Source organism: Otolemur garnettii, unplaced genomic scaffold, assembly GCF_000181295.1.
Source record: "Otolemur garnettii isolate 467f Iridium unplaced genomic scaffold, OtoGar3 scaffold00031, whole genome shotgun sequence".
Lineage (NCBI taxonomy): Eukaryota > Metazoa > Chordata > Mammalia > Primates > Galagidae > Otolemur > Otolemur garnettii.
In genome coordinates this window covers 14,161,077-14,177,725 of record NW_003852426.1, presented here as the reverse complement: position 1 = coordinate 14,177,725, position 16,649 = coordinate 14,161,077, and the positions used below count along the sequence as shown (strand labels likewise).

Sequence of the window (16,649 nt, the reverse complement as noted above, 5' to 3'; positions counted from 1 at the left end):
CGCCACCTTAGGTGTATGTGGCTGGCGCCTTAGCCGCTTGAGCCACAGGCGCCGAGCCTGTTTGTGTTATTTTTTTTAGAGATGGAGTCTCATTTTGTCACCCTTGGTAGAGTGCCATAGCATCATAGCTCACAGCAACCTCCAGCTCTTGGGCTTGGGCGATTCTCTTGCCTCAGCCTCCCGAGTAGCTGGGACTACAAGTGCCCACCACAACGCCCAGCTATTTTTTCGTTGCAGTTTGGCTGGGGCCGGGTTTGAACCCGCCATCCTTGGTACATGGGGCCAGCACCCTACTCACTGAGCCACAGGCGCTGCCTGACACTGAGATTTCCTTTCTGTGGAAGCATATGGAAATCAATCCTATCTTTAGTCATTTGAAAATATTAACTGAGTATCTATTATGAGCTGGGCCCTGGGGAAACCCTACCCTCAACAACCCACGGTGAACCACCAATTCCCACCAAGGTCCTTGGTTCCAATCTCAGAGAAGAATGGCAGGTGGCACAGCACACTGCTCTGACTTGGGGGCAGATTCCATGTCTTCGAGATAATGGACTATTACCTTTGGGGATGTCATACTCCAAGGAGTCCATGAAATCCAAGGAGGGGTCCAGGTCAGCCTTCTCAAGTAAGGTCTTATTCTTTAGCTCAATAGGCTCTCTGAAGTGGAAGTAGGAACTGAGCTTCTTGGCCTCAGACAAAGACAGTCCTAGAAAGAAGTGGCAGGCAGGAAGTGGATGGTCAGCCCAAACCTCATAGACCCCTTTCTCCCTGCATTGGGACCACATGCAGGGGCTGGCAAAGAACCCAGTCAACCACTGATAAAGAAATGAAGGGAGGAGAGGCATTAGTGTTTCCTCAGTCCAAACTTGGCCTAGGTCCTATAATAAAGAGTCCAAGGATGGGCGGTACCCATGACTCAAAGGAGTAGGGCACCGACCCCATATGCCGGAGGTGGTGAGTTCAAACCCAGCCCCAGCCAAAAACTGCAAAAAAAAAAAACAAGAGTCCTAGGAGGCCAGGCAAGGTGGCACACGCCTATAGTTCTATAGTTCTAGCTACTTGGGAGGCTGAGGCAGGAGGATCACTGGAGCCCAAGAGTTTCGGACAATCCTGGACAACATAGTGAAATCTCATCTCTTGGAAAAAAAAAAAAAAGAGGTGGCCGGGTGTGGTGGTTCACATATGTAATCCCAGCACTCTGGGAGGCTGAGGAAGGAAGATCACTTGAGCTCATGAGTTCGAGACCAGCCTGAGCAAGAGTGAGACCCCATCTCTAAAAACTAGCCAGGCATTGTGGTGGACACCTGTAATCCAAGCTATTTGGGAGGAAGAGGAAAGATGATCACTTGAGGCCAAGAGTTTGAGGTTGCTGTGAGCTAAGAAGCCACAGCTCTCTACCAGGGGCAAGAAAGTGAGACTCTGTCTCAAAAAAAAAAAGAGTCCAAAGGGTCTGAGGAGAAGGAAGGTAGGAAGAGGCAGGTGGCCATGACCAGTGTAAAGCTGTGGGAACCAAGCAACCATATGCTCTCTCATCCCCTCAGGGAGAAGAGAGTCCAAGTCCAGTGACTGGGTAGCCCATATCGTCCACTGATGCCAGGTCATCAGACACGTTCTCTCAAATGATATGACCACAGCTACTCCTTCTGCAAGGAAGCAGACAGGTTCCCTAGAACTCCCAGATACATGTTTAACTATACTTGGGAAGAGATGCCATCTTGCCCTTGAGAGGGACCCCAGAAAACTCACCTTCAAAGGTCCGATTGACATGGGTTGGTCCAAAAGGGGTCTTAAAGAGTGCACCTCGGGGGATTACAGCCACAGCCTTATCAATCTGGTCAATGATGGACACCAAACGGATCTCTTCCTTGACTTGGACCTAAAGAGACACAAAAGAAGCCATCCTGCCAGATGTGTGCACTCAACCCATCTCACCCAAATGGCCACAGTGTAGACACCAGGGCCACAAAGACCATACTGAGCAAGCCCTTCCTATCATGATTTTCTTTCTTGTTTCTATTTATTTATTTTTTAATCAGTGATACATACAAGTAGTATATTAAAAAAAACTCAGGGCTCAGCACCTGTAGCTCAGCGGCTAGGGTGCCAGCCACACGCACCAGAGCTGGTGGATTTGAATCCAGCCTGGGTCTACCAAACAACAATGACAACTATAACCAAAAAATAGCCAGGCATTGTGGCAAGAGCCTATAGTCCCAGCTACTAGGAAGGCCGAGGCAAGAGAACTGCTTAAGCTCAAGAGTTGGAAGTTGCTGTGAGCTGTGACACCATGGCACTCTGCCCAGGGCGACATAGTGAGACTCTGTCTCAAAACAAACAACAACAACAACAAAAATGAGTCTTTGGTGGTACCCCAAGTGCTCAAGGTAGGGCGCCAGGCACATACACCCAGGCTGGCAGGTTCGAACCAGGCCCGGACCAGCTAAACAACAATGACAACTGCAACAACAACAAAAATAGCCTGAGCCTGGGCATTATGGCAGGAGTCTATAGTACCAGCTGCTTGGGAGGCTGAGGCAAGAGAATTGCTTAAGCCCAAGAGTTTGAGGTTGCTGGGAGCTGTGACACCACAGCACTCTACCCAGGGCGACAGCTTGACTCTGTCTCAAAGGAAAAAGAAAACAATCAGTCTTCCTCTCATCCTAGTCCCCAAAACCCTAGTTGTCCCCATGGAGAGGGCACCATTAACAGTTTCTCATGTTCTGTTCCAGAAGCATACCATACATCAAGTCATCAAGTTTAAATGATGCTTCTTTTAACTTTCTAAAATATAAAAGCAATCCTATTCACTGTGGAATAAAAAGACATACCTAAGAGAATTAAAACCACTCAAAATCTCACCTAAGGATAATTACTAATAACATATTGGTACATTTCCCTGTAATCTCTCTTTTCCTTTTCAGACAGAGTCTCACTCTGTTGCCCATGTTAGAATGCCATGGCTTCATCATAGCTCACCAGTAACCTCAAACTCCTGGGCTCAAGTGATCCTCCTCCCAAGCAGCTGAGACTATAGGCACCCCATACACTGTCTGGCTAATTTTTCTATTTTTTATTATCTATTTATTTATTTTTTGAGACAGAGTCTCACTTGGTAGAGTGCCGTGGTATCATAGCTCATAGCAATCTCAAACTCCTGGGCTTAAATAATTCTCTTGCCTCGGCCCCCCAAGTAGCTAGGACTACAGGCACCCACCACAATACCCAGCTATTTTTAGAGACGAGGTCTCACTTGGGCTCAGGCTGGTCTGGAACGTGTGAGCTCAGGCAAACCACCCACCTTGGCCTCCCAAGTGCTGGGATTACAGGCACGAGACACTGCACCCAGCTAATTTTTCTGTTTTTAGTAAAGACAGGGTCTAGCTTTTGCTCAGGCTGGTCACAAACTCCTGAGCTCAAGTGATCTACCCACCTCAGCCTCCAGAGTGCTAGGATTACAGTGTGAGCCCTTTTGCCTGGCTTCCCTATAGTCTTTTTCTTTTTCTTTTCTTTCTTTTTTTTTTTTTTGTAGAGACAGAGTCTCACTTTATCGCCACAATAGAGTGCTGTAGCATCACAGCTCACAGCAACCTCCAACTCCTGGGGTTAGGCCATTCTCTTGCCTCAGCCTCCCAAGTAGCTGGGACTATAGGCACCTGCCACAATGCTCAGCTATTTTTTTGTTGCAGTTAGGCCGGGGTCGGGTTTGAACCCACCACCCTTGGTATATGGGGCCGGCATCCTACTCACTGAGCCACAGGCACTGCCCTCACCTGACTATTTTTTTGTTGCAGATTGGCCAGGGTTGGGTTTGAACCCGCCACCCTTGGTATATGGGGCTGGCATCCTACTCACTGAGCCACAGGCGCCACCCCCTAGTCTCTTTTTCTATGCCTATATCTTAAGGCAAAATTAGAATCATCATTTATATTTATATCCATATCCTGTTCTTTGGCTTAACATTATTTCCCAGGCATTTCCTCATATTATAACCTTTTTTTGTTTGTTTGTTCTTTGAGACAGAGTCTTACTATGTCTCAGAGTGCTGTGGTATCACAGCTCACAGCAATGTCAAACTCTTGGGCTTAAGTGATTCTCTTGCCTCAGCCTCCCAAGTAGCTGGGACTACAGGCACCCTCCACTACTCCCAGCTATATTTTTGTTGTTGTAGTTGTCATTGTTGCTTGGCAGGCCGGGCTGGGTTTGAACCTGCCAGCCCAGGTATATGTGGCCAGCACCCTAGCTGCTGAGCTACAGGTGCCAAGCTGCAAATTATAACCTTTTTAATTGATATTAAGGACAACCTTGAACAAAAGGACTTCATAGAGATACCTTGGGGAAAGCAGCACTTAGTAAGGGAAACATGTCAACAGAGGCCTGCACAGACTCACAGAGCTGCTTATTTCCCATGGGCTGCCAACTAGAATGGAGACAGAAACTAAGCTTTCATAAGTGCCTAGGCCAGGAGTTTTGAACATGTCACCTCTACAACCTGCATAAGCCTGAAAAGTAAATATCTCAGATTTACAGAAAATAAAACTGGGGGAGATGAAGTTTGTTAGATAGGAGGGGCAGTGGTTGCAGCTGAGGCTTCACAGACTTAGACCAGATTTTTTTTTTGTTCGAGACAGAGTCTGAAGCTGTCGCCCTGGGTAGAGTGCCATGGCATCACAGCTCACAGCAACCTCAAACTCTTGGGTTTAAGCAATTCTCTTGCCTCAGGCTCCCAAGTAGCTGGGACTACAGGTGCCCACCACAATGCCTGGCTATTTTGTTGCTGCGGTTGTCACTGTTGTTTAGCAGGCCCCGGCTGGCCCCTGCCAGCTCTGGTGTATGTAGCTGGCATCCTAGCTGCTGAGTAACAGGCTCTGAGCCAGACATTTTTTTTTTTTTAAGACAGAATCTCTCTCTGTTGCCCTGGGTAGAGTGCTGTGGCATCATAGCTCACAGCAACCTCAAATTCTTGGGCTTGAGCAATCCTCTTGTCTCAGACTCCCAATTAACTGGAACTACAGTTGTGCACCCCTATGCCTGGGTAGGTTTTCTATTTTTAGTGGAGACAGGGTCTTAGTCTTACTCAGGCTGGTCTTGAACTCCTAAACTCAAGTAATCCACCAGCCTCAGCCTCCCAGAGGGCTCGCATTACAGGCATGAGCCACCATGCCTGGTCTAGACCCAGACTGTTATTTTGTTTTGTCTTATTTTGTTTTGTTTTGGAGACAGAGTTTCGTTATGTTGCCCTCGATAGAGTGCCATGACATCACAGCTCACAGCAACCTCCAACTCTTGGGCTTAAGCTATTCTTTTGCCTCAGCCTCCCTAGTAGCTGGGACTACAGGAGCTCGCCACAACACCCAGCTATTTTTTTTGTTGCAGTTGTTTAGCTGGCCCAGGCCAGCTTCCAACCAACCACCCTCAGTATATGTGACTGGTGCTGTAACCACTGTGCTACGAGCGCCGAGCCAAAACCTAGACTTTTGGTACCACCTGGGTTCAAGTGCAGAGGCTGGGTTTCAAATTCTGGGCATAGCTAGTCTCAAAACTTAAGCTCCTAACTTGTTGCTTTAGTAATTCCATTTCTAGGAATTTATCCTTCTGATAAAGTGCACACGTTGAAAATGATGTCTATTCTCTCATGTTGATTTGAATAAAGTTAAAAAGAAAAGAAAGAAATGTCTGTACAAGGTTATTCATTATGGCAGTCTTTGTCAGAGCTAAAACTTGGAAACCAGCTCAGCACCTGTGGCACAGTAGTTATGGTGCTGGCCACATGCACTGAGGCTGGTGGGTTCAAACCTAGCCCCAGCCAGCTAAACAACAATGACAACTGCAACAATAACAACCACAAAAAAAAAAAGAAAAACAGCCGGGTGTTGTTTCAGGCACCTGTAGTCCCAGCTTCTTGGGAGACTGAGGCAAGAGAATCACTTATGTCCAAGAGTTTGAGGTTGCTGTGAGCTGGGATGCCACAGCACTCTACCAAGGGTGACATAGTGAGACTCTGTCTCAAAATATAATAAAATAAAAATAGCTCAAGCAGCTAAGGCGCCAGCCACATACACCAGAGCTGATGGGTTCGAATCTGGCCCAGGCCTGCCAAACAATGAAAACTACAACCAAAAAATAGCCAGGCGTTGTGGTGGGCGCCTATAGTCCCAGCTACTCGGGAGGCTGAGGCAAGAAAATCGTTTAAGCCCAAGAGTTTGAGGTTGCTGTGAGCTGTGACACCACCCAGGGCAATAGCTTGAGGTCCTGTCTCAAATAAATAAATAAATAAATAAATAAATAAATAAAATAAAACTTGGAAACCTACATTTCCATGAATAAGACACTGGTTACTATAGTATTTTCCTACAATGCTAAAAAGAATGGGAAAGCTCTTTAAGGCACTGATATAGAAAGATCTCCAAAATATATTGTTCAGTTATAAGACTATATGTATTAGTATAACATACTGCCATTTGTTTTGTTTTTTAAAGTAAAAAGAGAATATATATAGGTAAGGTATTTACTGAGGTATGTATAATACTTGCATAGAATGTCTCACCCTTCAGTGTGAGTTCAAATTCATACAGATAATTGTTAAAGTGCACATTTCCGATACTGGGGGTTCAAGAGTCTGCCTTTCTTTCTTTCCTTTTTTTTTTTTTTTGGCCAGGGCTGGGTTTGAACCTGCTACCTTCAGCATATGGGACTGGCGCCCCACCCTTTTGAGCCACAGGTCTCAAGAGTCTGCCTTTCTAACTCCTAAGGACATGGCAATGTTTCTGACCCAGACTGCACTTTGAGTGGAAAGATTTGGACACACATATATATGTATGTGTTCATACACACACACACACACGCAAAATAGTTACATTAATTAATATCCTCCAGAGAGAGGACCTGTGTGACTGATGGACAGAAATGGGAGGAAAATTTACTATATTCCTTTTTCTAACCTTTTTGAACCATGTAGACATATTACCTGGTAATATGAAAACTAATACTAAATTATAAGAGCCTGTACACAAGCCCTTCACTTCCCAGCCCCCACCCCAGAGCCAGCCTTCCACAAGAGCTGCCCACCTACTCTCTTCACCCCATTACTCAGGAGTGGTATGTGCCTGGGTGAGTCACTTATGCTCCCTAAACCTGTGTCGTCCTCTCTATGCTGTTACTATGAAGTAACATCCCAACTTCATAGAGTTGTACATATTCAACCAGATGATACAGGCACACCTAGATACTCCATGCCCAACTTGGCAGTAGCAAAGGTAACACTAATAGTAGTCATAGCCATAACCTCTGTTGGGCTGACTTTTTTTACAGCCCAAGCCCTCTTTTTTCAGGCCCTCCTCCCCCTCTCCTCCTATTCACTCACCACTACTTCTTCTTCAAAGGCCTTTTCACCCTCGTTCACTTTCTGTAGCTCAGTGTGTTCATACTCATGTGAAGGGTCCCCCATGAAGCGGCCCTTCACCACAGATATCTGTGTCATCATCTCCTCTGTGGCAGGGGGCAGGAGGCTCCACTCTGTGCAGTTCAGGCTGCCAACAACATCCACACTTTTTCTGAATTCCAACTCCCCCCCTCACCCAATTCTTCCTACCACCTTCCCTTCCCCCTAGAGAGTTAGGCCCAAGAAAAGCTGTTGGAATTCCCACCACTCCTCTCAACACTGTTTCAAGACCCTTAGAAGTCCTACGTGCCTGTGCTCATTCATGTGGCAAATTCAATTTTATTTTTTAAAGGTCACAAAAGTTTCATATATGCTGATATTAAGTGAGCCTATTCCTAAATATCTAGACTGTGAAATTCTGAGTAGAATTCTGAAAGCTAAACTTTCCTTAATTTTGGGCACTCCTGCTTTGGTGGCCCCTAAATTCATGCTCAGCCTATCTACTGAGCCAACAGCACAACCATTTCCTTCCCTTTCTCCAGAAAGCACAGTCTAGGCTCAAGAATCTCACCCTCTGCTGAAGTCTTCAGGAGCATTCACCAAGCCCTGCCTGGTCTCTTCTTTCTCACTTCCCACCAGGAGAGGAGGTCCTCCCACTCTTCTCTAATAGCCTCCCAGTCTGAGTCTCCAGCTGGTCTCTGTTCATCTTCCTGCCCTTCACTTTCCTCTCAACATAAAAGCCGCTTGGCCTACTAAAATGATGACCCTCGAATCTCTGTCCCTCTAGAAAATGCTGTTCCTGCCCTTCCTTCCCTTTTCCCCAGCTCTGAACAATAATCTCAGAACAACAGGGTGCCCACTGTACCATGATTTCTGCCCCCTATCATGCCAAGAAATTGCTTGGGAGAAGGCCATCAAGGAAACCTAACAGCCAACAAATGCATCTCCATTTCTATTTCCTCTGGTATCTCCATTTTCCTTCCTCCAGTTCCTTAAGTATTTCCAGAAACTATTCTCACCCCTGTTTTCTCTCTGCATTCTTATCCACCTGCCTTCCAGAAGGCACCACTCTACCTCCACACATCCAGCTACTGCCACTAGTACACAGAATTCAGCCACTTCTTACCACTGCCACTTACTGCTTCCACCCTGGTCCAAGCCACCATCCCCTCTTGCCTGGATATAACAATAGATGCCTCATCAGTCTCCCTGCTGCCACTTCTACTCACTGTTCAGACTAGTCTCTGCCCAACTGTGCAGACCTAAGCCAGATCATGTCAGTCCTCTTTGCAGAACCTTCCAATGGCTTCTCATTTGGCCACATCTTACAATGCCCCACAAGGCCCTGCAGATTATTTCCCACATTTTACCTCTCTGATCTCATGTCCTACAATGCTGTCCCTCACTCGTTCCTCTCTAGCCACACTAGACTCTATGAGGTTCTACAAAAACACTAAGCACACTCCTGTCTCAGGGCCTTTGCTCTTGTCTGGAATTCAGACATCCACATAGCTCCATCACTTCAGGTGTCTTCTCAAATGTTACCTTATCAGAAAGGTGACCTTTGACCACCTTATTTAAAATAGTACCCCATTCTGTATTCTGTATCACCCTTATTATTTTACACATCTGACATGTAATAAATGTGTATGTTTATCTGCCTGTCTCCACTTCCCTACTCTCCAACACACACACTACAGTGTAAACTCCATAAAGACAAGAACTGCATTTACCACTCTATGCCTGGTACCCAAATCAATGCTTATGTAGCATATAGTAGGGGATCATCAAATAAAATGAAATGAATGCCAAATCTCTATCTTTAGTACAATTTTTTCTTCTGGACTCAAGATCTGTATTTTGAAATGACTTCTTAATACCCTGCCCCCAGGTACCTCACACCAAATTCACTATGTCTGCCCCTATGCTGCTCCCTGAAGTCTCTCCTAGTGAGTGGTGGCAGCACTTACTCAGCTGCCTGAGCTGGAAGGAGGGGTCAGCCTTGACCTCTCCTTTATCACCACTCTCATTCAGTCAGTCACAAACCCTGCCAATTCTACCACTTAAATATTTTCAACCCATCCCTTCCTCTCCATTCTCTCGCCTCCCTTTTCCTTTCAGATCCCTTCATCTGGACACAAGGGACTCCTACATGCTCACTCACTTCCAAGCCATTTTGCCCACTCAGATCTGAGCAGGCTCTTCTTGCTTAAAGTCCCTTAGTAGCTCTCCAAGACCTCTGGACAAGCTTCAAACCCCTCCACCTCCTCATTCAGTCCTATACAACACCTACACTGCCACTGTCACATTACGTACTGCTACTCTCCTAAACACTCCAAGCTTTCTCCAGTCACCAGGAGTTTGTTGACCTGTTTCTTCTAACTGGCATGTCTTTCCCAGACACCTGCCTGGAGACCTCCTACTCATCTTTCAGAACTCAGTGCAAGTTACTCCCCTAGTGATCTTACTCAGTTCTCTAGAGGAATGCTCACCTTGGTCCCCCTTTGTGTACACCCATCCTAGTTTTACTGCGTTGTACTGTAATTGTTGAGTGACACATTTGTCTCCCTCCCTAGGATGTGAGTAACTCAGAGACAGAGGTGCTGGCTTAGCCATCTTTGTAACCCCAAGTCTACCACAGGAGGCATCCAGTCAATGTTGGATTGATGCATGGACACATGAATGAAGTCTCCAACTATCTGTAGCCTGCATGGCTGCTGAATAAGGTAATAACTCCCCATCCTCGCCAGGAGTATTCAAAAAGAGGCTGGATGGTCCTGTGTAGTGGTGTTCCGGGAAGTTTTCCCAATTTTACACCCCTTCACTCCCCATTCCCCATTCGTTCTGTTTCCAAAAGGCCTTCTGCTGAATTGCCGACACCTTCACTAAAGATGCTTCACGACCTGCTTCCTAACAGCACTACTCCACCTCCACACGTCTGAATGTTCTCCAAATTGAGTGCCTCCCAGGCTTGGCAGCTGGCTCACACCTGGCTTCTCTAGTTCTGTGTTCTTCAGAAATTTTACCCTTGCTTCATTTTCGTTCACCGCCCTGCCTCTATTATAAACCCAGGGGCATCTAAATTCCTCTTGGGCCTCCAGGCCGAGGACCCATCCTCCCAGGGACTTGCCCGCTCTACCTCGCCTGTTCACTTCCCCTCCCTTCAGCCTCGGTTCTAGCCTCAAGTTCAGACTTCCCAGTCCCGCCCCTTTTCTCTACCCTCCTATTTCCGTCCCAGGCCCCGTCCCTCAGACCTTCCCCATTCCCTTCGCGGCAGATCCTGCCCACCTGCCTCCAGGACCCCATAGGCTACGCCCCTCTCGAGTCCTAGACCCGCTCAGCTTTCCCTGCCTCGGGGTGGCCGCCCCTCCTAGCCGCCTACAACTTCGCTCCGCCCCGGGTGCAGCCTCCACCTGTAGAGTGTATTGCGCGGTGCGAGCTGGTCCTCGTTCAGACCCTGTGCGATGTAGTAATCGGAGACCAGACCGAGGATGCGGCCCCAGAAAAGGACCCGGTCATAGCGGTAGTCGCGCTTAACCAGCATAAGGGAAGTGAGCAGCGAGGCCCGACGGTCGGGGCTGAGGCCTTGCCCACTTCCAGACGCCAGCTCTAGCGACAGCAATAGGCCCTCGGAGTCCATCAGGCCCGCGGCTCTGCTCAACGCCTGCCAGGTTGCTAGGCGAAGCCGTCTCCATGGAGACCCAAGCTCCGCCCTTCCTGCTTGCAGTGACCGCCTGCAACCCGGCTCTCCTTCCTAAAGCCAGGGCATATACTAGTCCCTTCCCTCTTCCTTTCCGGAATTTGGGAGGACCTGGCTTCCTCTACTCTACGTTAGGCCACAGAGTGGAGCTGGAGGTCCCACCCAACCCCAACCAATCCCATGGATATTTTGTTCCTTCTTGAGCCCTTTCACGTAGCGGACATTTATCGAGTCCTTACTGTATGCAGCGAGGGCTTGGGGAAAAAAAACAATACACAACCCCAACACTGTCACATTATTTCATCCCTGTTGATACAGGACAAGTGGTATCCCAGCCAGCTTGTGGAGCTGGGGAGGAAGGACAGGCTGCCTCCGCCTTAGCAATGTTGGTGCAGTGGCAGCAAGCAGCAGAACTAGCAGGCTGGAGGGTGGGCAGGGGGTCCCTATTTCCTAAACCTGGGAATAAAAGGGATTGTAGCCATTCATTTGTAACCCAGACATGTTGTCCCAGACACTCTAAATGTAACTACCTAGCCCAGCTAAATGTAACTATCGAGGGCCCCATGCGACTATGTATACCCTCTCCCTCTGTAGACAGACAGAGGGAGAGAGAGCACTTTTCTCTTCTCACTCCAGTTTTCTCTGCCAGGAACTTAGACATCTCTGTCTTCTTTTCTGTAAATAAATCCTGTCTTACCACTGATGTGTGGTCGGCAGATTCATTCTTCAGATCACCCAGACCAAGAACCTACTAAAGAGCAAAATTCCGGTATTACTGTCACCTCACTTCTTGTCCTCAGAATTATCTGTGAACAACTGGAGATTTCTCCTGGCTCTCAAAGTCTAAGATTCTGACAGTTGTCCCCAACTCCCCACACCAAGCCAGGTCTTACATAATGACCTATTCAATTTTCTCCCATCTTTACCAGATGTTTTGGGTTTTTTGTCTGTTTGTTTTTTTACCAACACCTTCCACAGAATTATTCTAAATGACACACAAAAGTCTAGGAAATAAGATGAAGCATAGAGAGGACAACGTTTTGGAAAAGGACAGTGTGAAGAGGGGTACAAAAGTTGACATTTGCAGACTACAATTACCCATTAACTACCACCCACAACTATTTTGATTTGACCCAGATGGTAGCAACAGAAAGACTAGAAGTCCACTGAAGCCGGGCTTTTCACTCCCTGGGCTGGAGACTTCTTCAGCTCTGAAATCCCCACCCAAGGACAATCATAAGCAGGAAGCAGGTTCCTCAGAAAGCCTATTGCCAGGGAATGAGATGGGCTTTATTTTTAATAACTTTTTTTTTTTTTTTGAGACATAGTCTTACTCCGTCACCCTGGGGAGAGTACCATGGCATCATAGCTAACAACCTCAAACTCCTAGGCTCAAGTGATCCTCTTGCCTCAGCCTCCTGAGTAGCTGGGACTGTCATCCACTGGACACCTGGCTAGTTTTTCTATTTTTTTTTTTTGAGACAGAGCCTCAAGCTGTCGCCCTAGTTAGAGTTCTGTAGCATCACAGCTCACAGCGACCTCCAACTCTTGGGCTCAAGCGATTCTCTTTCCTCCACCTCCCAAGTAGCTGAGACTATAGGCGCCCGCCACAATGCCCTGGACTGGATTCCAACCCACAAGCTCAGGTATATGTGGCTGGCACCTTAGCCACTTGAGCCATAGGCACGGGGCCTCTAATTTTTTTTTATTAGAGACAGGGTCTCTTGCTCAGGTTGGTCTCGAACCCCTCAGGCTCAGGCAATCCACTTGCGTTGGCCTCCCAGAGTAAGATGACCAGACGTCCCGCTTTTCAACAATTTGTCCCACGACCCATGGTGTTTTTAAAAAGTCCCGATTTTTGGAAAGAATGCACGAACGGGCGGGAGAACAGGAAGGGACTATACGGTTTTCGGCTGCCATGTGGCTATTTTGCCAGAATATGAGTTTTTTATTATTTTTGTTAATTTTATAATGTTAAACTGTAATAATAACAAATAATTGCTGAGAAGTAATGATCGGGAACTGCTTATCAAAGTTTGCATTGTTGTCAGACCCTGCCCTGCCCCCCTGCCCTCACCCCACCCCACCCCCGCCATGTTGTCCCACCTTACCGATGTTAAAATCTGGTCACCCTATCCCAGAGTGCTAGGATTACAAGTGTGAGCCATTGAGCCCCATCTTATTAATAATTGACCTTTTCATCAATTATTTCTATGAAGAGAACTCATGAAATAAGAACTGAGTCCCAATGCCAAGCCAATAGTTAAGTGTCTAAATTACCCAGATGATTATTTTTATTGTCTAGGCATTGTTTATGAAGGCTTTTAAAATTAGTACTTCAAGGAGTTGGTACAGTCATCTCATAACAATTTATAACCTCCTTGTTCACAACTCCTCCACTCCCTTTAGGCAGAACTCTCGGCCTTTACTTAAGTAAGAGATATGCCCTAGTTTCCCTTCTGTAAGGTAAAGATAGCATCAGAGAGAAAACCTATCAAAATTCTGGCTGGTAAAGTATGTTTCAAGTGGTCATACCACAGAAAAGAGCCCAAATGTTGTCCTCATTGATTCTGTACTTATTTATCACCTATTAATGGCAGGTTCCAAATCAGGAACTAGAACCTGAAGCCAGACAGACAAGGGAATCACACAGCTTCCTAATGCTAATCTTTGGTAGAGCACTCAGCCTCTATAGCCGGGAAGACCAGGTTCAAATCCAGGTTTCAGGCTCGGCGCCTGTGGCTCAAACGGCTAAGGTGCCAGCCACATACACCTAAGGTGGTGGGTTCAAATCCAGTCCGGGCCTGCCAAACAACAATGGCTGCAACCAAAAAATAGCCAGGCATTGTGGTGGGCGCCTGTGGTCCCAGCTACTTGGGAGGCGGAGGCAGGAAACTCGCTTGAGCCCAGGAGTTGGAGGTTGCTGTGAACTGTGATGCCACAGCACTCTACTCAGGGCTCTGTCTCAAAAAAAAAACAAAAACAAATCCAGGTTTCACCACCTAGGCAAGTTACTCAGTCTCCCCAACCTCATCTATAAAATGATGACATTAATATATACATCATATGGTTAGGAATAAATAATGGGGCTCAGTGCCTGTAGCACAGTGGTTACAGTGCCAGCCACATACACTGAAGTTGGCAGGTTTGAACCTGGCCGCAAAACCCAGCCTGGGCCAGCTAACCCAACAGTGACAATCACAACAACAACAACAAAAAATAGCTGGGCGTTGTGGCAGGTGCCTGTAGTCCCAGCTACTTGGAAGGCTAAGGCAAGAGGATCGCTTAAGCCCAAGAGTTTGAGTTTGCTGTGAGCTGTGATGCCACAGCACTCTACCGAGGGCTACACAGTGAGACTCCATCTCAATAAATAAATAAATAAATAAATAATAAAGGATTAGATAAGAGTGCTAAAATATTTAATAAAACCATCCCTGTGAAACCTGGATTTGAACCTGGTCTTCCCAGGTCCAGAGGCTGAGGACCCAAAGGACTGTAACGAACTGGTCAACATACAGAGGGCGTCAACATAAGGAACAAGGCCTACTGTACAGATATATACATGTGATGCATGTCCAGACTATGAAAATGAGGTCAACTTAAGGAGGTAGTCAATATAGAGGTAGTCAACTATAGAGGTTGTACTGTTATGTTATATACTAGAAAAGTACATATTTTATACTATGTTTCAAGTTTATATACATTAATCCAACAACCTTGCAACATATGTATTCTGTCCCTATTTATGTATATACATATATGCACACACCTATCTCCAATACCAGCAAGGTGAAGATTCTTCAACTTGATTCCAGAAAATAAGCAGGTATCCTCTTTCCCCAGGGACAAGAAGCACCAACACTGGGTTGTCAGGACAATGTCAAGGCAACATTTGGTTGTCAGTATAGTGTTGAGTCACAGGCATCAGGACAGGGTTTTGCTTAAGGATGATTTTGCCAGCAGACATCAAACAGCTGTAGTAGAGACAAGGTTGGCAAAACTCCAGAAGGAACTCCTAGCCCCTGGGTACAAATCCTACAATACTCCAGGACAATCCTGGGGACTTCTGTCGGTCATTCAATCAGGCTTTACAAAGACTGTTTTCTTTTTTCAGCCCGGTCTCACAGCCCCCTTCTCCTTACATTTGCTTCTTGGACCTGAAGGGCAGAATAGGCCAGGACAATTTAGGCCCCCCCAAAAGTTGGTTGGGGTGGCAGGAGCCTTCTGCTGGCCTTCACCCCAATCCTGGCACGTGGCACGAGACTAACCAACAATCACTTTAATTAAAACTGACATGCTGCAGCTTTCACCTGTCCTGATTGACTACCAGCTGCACCTGTGACAATCAAAGCTACAGGTGACCATCTGTGGAAGCACAAGGCTATAGATACCGCGGAGAGTTAAGTCTTAGAAAAGTCTCTGTAAGTCAAAAGAATTAAGAAATTTGTTTTTCTTTTTTAAAATTTATTTTAATTTAAAATCATTTGCCACTATTTCCTGGTGATTAAGTTTCAGGAAAATTTAATATGAATCTATTTATTTTATATATAAGTTCATGAGTCACACCCACATTATGACCGTCTTAAAATCTGAAGGGCATAGCAAAAAGAAGTAAAGGGCCACCTCCATAGGAGTGTTTTATCAATGGACCCACCTTTGCTTTCCAGCTTCTAACAGAAATACCTGACCCAGCACCGACTGGGAAAATCAACCTTTGATTCAGAGATGTTGTTCAACAATGATTATTACAGTTACACACCATCAGCCCACCAGGAAGTTGAGAAGGGGAGGCAGACAGCCAGAAGAGAAGAACCCTCCTCTCTCACCAAGAAGCAACTCTTGCTCCAACCAAGAGGTGGGTGACTTAGTGCCATAGGGAAAACGATAATTCAGCCATTGTGTTTCCAGGATTAGGCAGCACCTTTGTTCACTCATGGAAGCCTTTAAGTGTCACTGGTGCCTGGAACCAAATGTAATCTTCCCAAGCTGTTGTTTGGATGGAAGGTCTACCACAAGATAGAGTCACAGTCAGTTTGTGGCCTCGGGTGGGCACTCGATAGTTAAGCTTGGGTCGAAACCAATCTTCCCCACAGTCACGGTGTCCCTGTGCCATGACGATGGTGCCCATGAGTGGAGGAGCCTGCAGCTCGCTAAAGGCATCAGCCATGAAAATGGCTCGGAAAAGACGGCGCAAACAAGCTGCTGTGCTCAGGCTCTGGTCCATACTGTTGGGGGCCAGCCGGGACAAGTCCAGTTCATAGAATTCCTTAGGGCATAGAGCACTGCCCCCAAGGAGGATCAGCACTCGTGGCACTAATGTGCGTGCAAACAGGCCCTCTAGGTGGCTGAGGACACTCTCTAGTTCTGCCAGGGCTTGTTGGCATTTCTTGCTGGTCACCTCAGCCCAAGATTTCTTTCTCACCATCTCCTCTGCCTGTGAGGACAAAAATGGTATGAGAAGAAGATAAGTTAGGGAGCAGCTAATGCCCTTTGAAGAACTCTTCTGACTTAGAGGACTGGATTTCTAGCTCAATGAACTGCCAAAGCCAAGATTCTATCTGAGGACAT

At 46.7% G+C, this 16,649-nt stretch overlaps 2 protein-coding genes across 3 annotated transcripts in view; both read right to left on the bottom strand.

The window, feature by feature from the left end:
- Nucleotides 1-11,083, bottom strand: part of RSPH9 (radial spoke head 9 homolog) — a 24,305-nt gene extending 13,222 nt beyond the window's left edge. The window contains exons 1-4 of the mRNA XM_003789223.2: nt 10,795-11,083; nt 7,364-7,529; nt 1,750-1,879; nt 563-709 (exon numbers count right to left, since the gene is read on the bottom strand). Of these exons, the coding sequence (XP_003789271.1) occupies nt 563-709; nt 1,750-1,879; nt 7,364-7,529; nt 10,795-11,021 (670 nt within the window). The 5' untranslated portion in view covers nt 11,022-11,083. The remainder of the gene's footprint in view (nt 1-562; nt 710-1,749; nt 1,880-7,363; nt 7,530-10,794) is intronic.
- A 4,520-nt stretch (nt 11,084-15,603) lies between these two features.
- MAD2L1BP (MAD2L1 binding protein) overlaps nt 15,604-16,649 on the bottom strand; it is a 4,703-nt gene continuing 3,657 nt past the window's right edge. The window contains exon 3 of one of the 2 annotated variants that reach the window (XM_012804857.2): nt 15,604-16,515. In XM_012804857.2, the coding sequence (XP_012660311.1) occupies nt 16,009-16,515 (507 nt within the window). In that variant the 3' untranslated portion in view covers nt 15,604-16,008. The remainder of the gene's footprint in view (nt 16,516-16,649) is intronic. The other variant, XM_023512847.1, reaches the window with a different exon arrangement.